Source organism: Aplidium turbinatum, chromosome 7 (genome assembly GCF_918807975.1).
Source record: "Aplidium turbinatum chromosome 7, kaAplTurb1.1, whole genome shotgun sequence".
Taxonomy (NCBI): domain Eukaryota; kingdom Metazoa; phylum Chordata; class Ascidiacea; order Aplousobranchia; family Polyclinidae; genus Aplidium; species Aplidium turbinatum.
The window spans coordinates 7,699,425-7,706,921 of record NC_137478.1 but is presented as its reverse complement, the minus strand read 5'-3'; the positions used below and the strand labels follow the sequence as shown (position 1 = coordinate 7,706,921).

The window sequence follows — 7,497 nt, the reverse complement described above, 5'->3', positions numbered from 1 at the left end:
CGAAAGTCAGAACACTGAGGAAGTTGATCTCATGTGTGCTGAACCTGAATTCTGTTTTTTTCTTTTTTTTTATGTACGAGAACTACTCAGATGAAACGTTCAACAACTTGGGCAGTCATCATAAATATTTTTTTAATTACGATGATTTTGGTTTTACTGGATCAAAACTTTCTACTCATTTAAAAAAAAAAACGTGACAATTTAGCGTGACCATAAACCGCAAAAACACTGCATGAAAGGAAATGTTTTTGGCTGAACCCAAAATCATTAAACCTTGACAAGGAAAACAAATTATATGCAGCAGTCTTCCATAAACCCATGCAAAAATATCTGTACCTTCAATTACGTTAAGTCTTGTAATGTCTAATTTTTATTTTTTTTTTATTTTTGAATGAAATGAAATCAATACACATTATATCATATAGAAATCTTAACGTATTGTTCAAAAGGATATTTTGGATCACTTGAAAGCACCAAAAAGAAGCAATTTAAGCTTTTCCAGGTTTTAATTTGGAAGTGGAATAGTGGCTTCTTTTGATGTCAAAGCTTCCAAGATTGGATCTATACGCAATATACCATACACGCCACATTGACGTCATAAAAAATCAATTTCTGAAGACTGGGACTTGTTTACAAACACGACATCGGGATGCAATTTTATAAACTGTTGGCCTAATTAGAGTTGGAGTTGGTGGCATTTCGGAGTATGGGTCGCATGGGCCATGACAATAATCGTTAAATAATAAAGAACTTCAAATATAGCACAGTGTCACAAGTATTTGAATAAATAGCGTTTTTAAATCTCGTTTAGATAAAATATAAATATAATAAATAAATTATTGTTACACTGTAAACGATGAAAATCTATCTGCTGACTCAACGCTGTTTGCAGAAGCCGTATTTGGAGATGAAGTTATTTTCACTGTTGGCAAAGAAACAAATACAGCACGGATATCTTGGCAACTATGTAAAGCAGTCGTTGTTTTTCTGCTTTGTCGCGTTGAAACGTCAGTCAGCAAATAATTTTTCTGTTCATTATTTCTTGTCGTGGTTTTGTAGTTGGTTATTGGATCATCATGGCTATCTTGCAAACGCTCTTCCTCCTCTTCTTCTTCTTTGTTCTTCAGTGGTGGATTTCTATTTCTGAAAAATGGCAGTGGAACTATTATTTATTGGCCAAAGATATAAAATGTGATTACAGTAGTTTGAAATATTCATACGCAACGGCATTTGCGTAAGATAACCAACCGACTTCAGTACGATGCAGCCTTTTTTAAAACAAAGAGCTGTTGTATTCAAAGTCATTCTGTGCAAGTTTTTGAGAATACAAGGAAGCCATGTTTTGTTTACTATTAGCATAAAGATTTCATGCACATACAGTACAACATCTTGATGACATGAAAACATGCAGGTGAAAAGAAGTGAGCACTAATTTTAACAGAAAATAAAGAAAACAAAAATAAATTAACTTATTGAAACTATCTCCAAAATTAGCAAAAAGTTATGCTTAAATAAAACTTAAAAAGTTTTATTCTGCAACAATACAAATCTAACAAAAAAGCGTAGTCACAAAATAAACCATAAAGTTAAATGATAATAAACAAAAAAGAAATCAACTGCATATTGCCGCGATTTCTCGGCAATACATTGAAGGACAAACCTTTTCTGATGGGTGATTACAAAACAGGCACACATCATGCATGCTAATATTCCTGCTATCGATGAAAAGACAGGTGGCCCAAACATGCTGGAGCCGTGATTTGTAGATGTTGCACTGAAAGGAGTTGTCGAAGAACTGAAAGGAGTTGTCGAAGATGCAGATGCCTGGGAGTTTTTACTTACAGAGGGCTGCCCTTGAACGGTGATTGGCTTTCGGGTATTGCATCGTTGTCCTTCATAAAGGGCGTTGCACCTGCGACATCAAATTGAAAGTTTGCCGTTTTTGTTGATACCATGGCATAAAGGAATGCAACAATAAATGTATGCAACGCAAGTAAATGCTAACAAGAAAATGTCATTGTAATAAAAATAAAGAACCCAAAATGTAGATACTAAAACTAAACTAAAATGTCATTCAGATACAACTATATAGGCTACTCTTTTTGCAGTTGCAAACATTTTGCAAACTTTTGCAAAAATACAAAAAAATTACATGCTTTTTATCGTTTTTTTGTTGTTGTAGTTGTAGGACACAAAGTGGTCTCCCTGGATCGTTTACTGGCTACACAACACATTTACCAGAAAAGCTGAAACGCTAACGCTAAAAACTTTGCAATGACATGTTTTATCGTAAAAAAAGCAGCGACAAACATTGAAGAATGTAAGCTCTCTCGTCATTCGTTATATTTAAACAACGTATAGAAATATCAATAGTTTCAGCAAAATAAAGTTTAAACAATAAATTTTTTCTACGTTTGGTTTGTCAGAAATATTCTAATTAGTGTAGATAAAAAAAAATTGATATCTTTATTTATATAAAAGTAAACAGATGAATGCTCACCGGCAGTAAGAGTTGCCAAGCAAAGTGTCTTCCATGCAAATACCATTTCCACTGCAGTAGCTTTGGTCTTTGCAAAACTCAACTTTTCCAGAAAAATCTAAAAGTAAACTCAAATTCACTTCAACGAAACATGAATCTGAAAATATCATTTTAAACAGAGCAAGGAATAAGATTAAGAAAATATGGTTTACCTTCTTCCTGAATCATGTTGCAATCGAAATTTGCTGAAATGAGAACTTCAAGTGTAACCCTGTAAGTCGGAATTCTCATTTTGGCCTGACAAGCTTCACTTATAACCCCACACTCCGTGCTGAATTCGGCATGACCGTCCTTGCAAACATACTGAGGTTCTGCGAACGAGTTACAATCCAAACTGCACCGGCACGCATGACTCTCTGTAAAAATTAAAGCTTTTTTAAAAAACTCTTCATAAATGTTTCTATTGTCGTTAACATTTTCGTTTGTTAACAAAAACTTTAATTGTTTTTCAAGTCAAAATTGAACGGTTGCAACTTTGTTTAATGTTACAGCTGTTCTCACCTAGATCGCAGTATCCGTATGGACATTGGCTATTACTGTTGCACGTGATCGGGTTGGCAGTTGTCCAAGTAACAAGCCAAAGGAATCCAAACAAGGTAGAAACTAAAATAAAACAAATCTGTTATTGTTTTGTAAAAACACCAATTGTTGAGATTGTTTGTATTTCTTGTTTCTCTTTGGAAGGCCTACTGAGCAGACGACACAGGTGGGCTGTTGACTTGGTTATAGATTCACATAAACAGGTGAGTTGCACCGGTAGTTTTATCATAATCATTTAACCGGTATCAAATTCATAAAAGAAAAAAAGGATTTCGCATTTCATTTAGAGTTTAGACTAAAAGCATTTTCCTGAGAACTTTGACGGTCTACTTGAAACTTGGCCTTTTGAAACTGAAATTGTTCAGAATTACGGAGATAGCATTTTTATTTTTATGGACTTGAGGCAGGAAAAATGACCTTGATGATGATATTGGCAATGCGTTTCAAGTTTGTTTTAATTATTAATTTTGGGATTCTTTACGGCTTTGAATAAGATATTCGAAATTGTAAACTCAACAATTAAGATATTTCCGTGCATTATAGTGCTTCGTTTCTATCATGAGGAAAAATCTTACGTCGTCTAGCGGCGTTCAATTTTTATTGTCATTTGATAGCCCAGCAAAGGTAAAAAAAACTCTGCATCTACGATGCATAAACGATTCATTTGCAAGTAGTCTGTCAAGCACTAGTTGCAAAGTTCATCTGATGAAAGTGAAAGTAAGAGCAACAACAAACAGGTTGATTTATTGCTTCACTGACGTTTCGCGCACCATGACAATGCGCATCCTTAGAGCGAACAACATGCAAAATAAAATTTACAAAGTTTTATACTGCGCAGTGCGGTTGAAGGCAAGAAAAAATGAAACATACATTATTTTAAAATTGGCCAAAGATGTGTGAGCGGTTACTTTCCACGTTAAATTACTTTAACATGGAAAATAACTAGAATTCTCGAATTTCTGTTGGTCTCCACTGCTTCGAATTTATGTTTAATGTTGGAAGTTTTTACGTAATTTAACGTGGAAAGTAACTACTCACACATCTTTGGCCAATCTTTAAAATAATGTGTGTTTCATTTTTTTGCCTTCAACCGCACTGCAGTATATAATTTTGTAAATTTTATTTTGTAATGTATTCGCTCTGAGGATGCGCATTGTCATGGTGCGCGAAACGTCAGTGAAGCTGTTTGTTGTTGTTTTTACTTTCACTTTCATCAGATGAACGTTGCAAATAGTGCTAGAAACGATAATTGTCCTGATGAACACCCAAACTTTTCAGTATTTAGTCTCTCGAGTAGCCTATGGTCAGGCCCGGATTAAGGTCAAATGGGGCCCCTGTGCTAATGAATTTTATGGGGGCCCTTACCAGCTTACGTGGAGCGTAATGGAAGTGAGCTGGTTTCGCTTGCAGTGGAAACCGAGCCTTGCTTAGGTAAGTTAGATAACTTTGAAATAGCACGTGATCGATGATTAAATAAGCATGTGCAAATTAAGTCAACAATGTTTAGGTTATAATGGATGCAAAATCACACACATTAAATCAACGAAACCGTGCAAGGGAAAACATTGTAGCAAGGGACCACTGTTAGTACTGCACACTACACTGCAAATTGCAATGAAAGGTTATTCTGAATTTCTATTTTAAACTGCTCTTGCATTCACTACTTACTACCAATAGGATTTAGAAAACTAACATGAAATTCAGTCGAACGACTTTTTTCTGGCTTTCTTTGCTGCAAAGTCTTTGTTGCCAAAAAAAATATACAAGAACCATATTTTTATTTCACGTGAAGGGGAAGATATATTGATAAATGTGTTACTTTTTTCAGACAGAGGGGCCTTATAGTATAATGCAATACCCACTTTTCTTAATTTTTTTTTCTTGGAAATTTTTTTCAGGAAAAATTTGTTATTTTACTTTATTTATTTCATTTTTAGGAAAAGTGGGGCCCTCTGTCTGCGGGGCCCCTGTGCTTTAGCACACCCTAGCACAATGGTTAATCCAGGCCTGCCTATGGTAAACATCACGTTTTCAACTTAGGTTGACTGGCTGCAGTCGGCCAATTGACATTGATGCCGGCTTGATAGGTTTTACTCACCGGTTAAAGATGGAGATTGCATGATGTGATGTTTGTTGATGGTAGACGATAATACTTATCAAATTTTAATCTTTCGTAAACTTATCACTTTAGATATCTGAAATTATACAGCACATGGTTACGTTTAGCCTTTACTATGTGATGCTAAGCATGAAATCAAAACTGTAATTCATTCCAACAGTTATATAGTCCTGCATTTCACTACAACATAGCCTACATAGCTAAGCTGTTACTGCATGGAAATTAAACTAGAATACATTAAGCACTGCTTGTCTACTTAAATACATTGGAACTAATCTGAATGAAAAAATAGAAGATTGTAAAAAACCGAAAGTAAACTTATGCGTCAAAAATATATTTTTAAAAAATGAACTATTTTAATCATCATTATCTTCAGGGTTAAAATTTTATAATGCTTCAACAACGACAAAGAAAATAGGTCTGTCATTGAATTTTAGATATCTTGTTTAAGATGAAAACAGTTTAGTTTTCAATATTTGAGCTGAACTATGTTTAATTTTACAATGTCTTCGTTTTGGTTGCACTTTTTTTATTCAGATTTGTAAAATATTCCAATCATTTCACGCCTATTCGTGTAAAATCTAAATTTTTTTGTTGAAGTTTTGGTTTGATTAAACTTTTAACTACCGGTACGTCTATTGCAAAGTAATAGTTTTGCCAGGATTAAAATGCAACTCTAGCTGGTTTGACATTAAATACAAATTAACAATTTCCATGCAGTTGCTGCAAGCTAAATCTAGCATTGTTTGGTTTAGATTGCGTAAAATTTTTTCTTTTCTATCAGTTTCTTTTCTTTCCTTGTTCAACTTCATTCTGTTATATTTTGCAAAATTTCTACATTGCACAGCACTCTTCCTGACAAAATACAGCAAACTATACTTTGGTTGCGATAACATGTCATTAAGACAAACTATCTTGATTTGCCGCTGTTGCTTTTCCCAGTCTCAACAGAAAAGATCTTTCACGTTTTGTCATCACAGAACGTGATAAACTTTCTTCAAGCCATGATATGGCTTGCACTCTAGTTTAAATGTTTTGCGATGTGAGAACTGTGGTGCCTGTAGTTTTATACCAAAAGATGTTGAGTCATATACTTTTTTCTTTCGTTTTTAAAGCAAAAAAAGTTATATTTAAAGAGAAAACTGAATTGAAGTGAGTTTTCTTTTCACTTGCGTGTTTCGCCGAACTTTGCACCGAATAGAAACTTCCATATTAATCAATGGTTTATAAGACGTAAAGACGTAAGCATAAGGTTTCTTTAAAGGAGAGGCTTTTTATAAAGCAGGAAGTTGATAAAAATGCACCTCAAAAGTTTTTCTTTTTTCGAGGGGTTTTAAAATGCTTTGGACGCTTTCCTGGTGCAAAGTTTTTCAAGGTATTTCAAAATATTTTGTGATTCTGCGATATTCGTAACAAGATGTTTGTTCCGGCTGCTCGGTTGCCTTCTTGATTTGTAATTGTGTTGACATTGAGTTTGCGTTGTTTCTTTGTTCTCCGTGACGTGAGCTGTCTGCGGACCCAGACGTTTCACTCTTATTGTCGCCTTTGCCTCGTGCCAGGGGCCGTTGTGTGTGGAGAGACCATTTACCTTTTTGTGTTGAAAATCATTAAAGCAAGCGAGAGGAATGCCAGAACACCTTTGCGACATGCGTGTACTTCAGATTTGAGTTTAACCGTTGTGAAGAACTATAAGTGTGTAAAAAAATCAGATTTTTATGATGGAATGAAAATGGGATGGAAAAAAATCTCCGAATGGAGGATGGAAGAAACGTCTTCCATTCCATTCTATCCCATACCTTGCACTTAGGATACAACGCGTTTTTTTTCATGGCACTGTATCGATACACTAAAATAACGGTGTCCGACGTTTTCTTCGTAAACAGTGTAGGGTTTTGCCTAACTTACTGTCGTAATTTGTTATAAAAGGAAAATAAAAAGGATAATTTAAAAGAATATTGAGACTCTAAGTCTCTAATTTAAAAGTATACTTTAGAAGGATAATTTAGGCTTCTGGCTGTCTAGTCTAGGGGTATGACTTCCTACAAAAGGCAAACGAATTAAATAGAATCATACATTTTATTGTTTATCAATATTACAAGTTTTAGTATTCGGGGAGTTGAGAAAATACCTAACTAATTTAATTTATTGAGACGGGTGTCGGGTGAGTGACATTCTCCCGGCGTGAATTTAACCTTCTCGTTCTAAAATTCAGTCCGTTCGTTTTGCTAGTCAAATTCCGAATCAATGTCTGAGTGCTTGCATTTTTCAATTCCCCGCTTATATCATAATATCCCGGACG

At 34.7% G+C, this 7,497-nt stretch overlaps 1 protein-coding gene across 2 annotated transcripts; it reads right to left on the bottom strand.

Annotated features, from left to right (window-relative positions):
* Nucleotides 1-352: 352 nt before the first annotated feature.
* On the bottom strand, nt 353-5,277 carry LOC145774792 (uncharacterized). Of its 2 annotated transcripts, none has more exons than XM_082586102.1 (6): nt 5,178-5,277; nt 3,041-3,142; nt 2,692-2,895; nt 2,501-2,618; nt 1,661-1,912; nt 353-1,143 (listed from the first exon to the last, which is right to left on the bottom strand). In XM_082586102.1, exons 1-6 carry the CDS (start codon nt 5,197-5,199, stop codon nt 843-845), a joined length of 999 nt encoding a protein of 332 aa, XP_082442228.1. In that variant the 5' UTR covers nt 5,200-5,277; the 3' UTR covers nt 353-842. The 2 variants fall into 2 exon arrangements, with proteins under 2 accessions (XP_082442228.1, XP_082442229.1); XM_082586103.1 differs by having other exon boundaries at nt 2,501-2,597.
* Between the last annotated feature and the right edge of the window lie 2,220 nt (nt 5,278-7,497).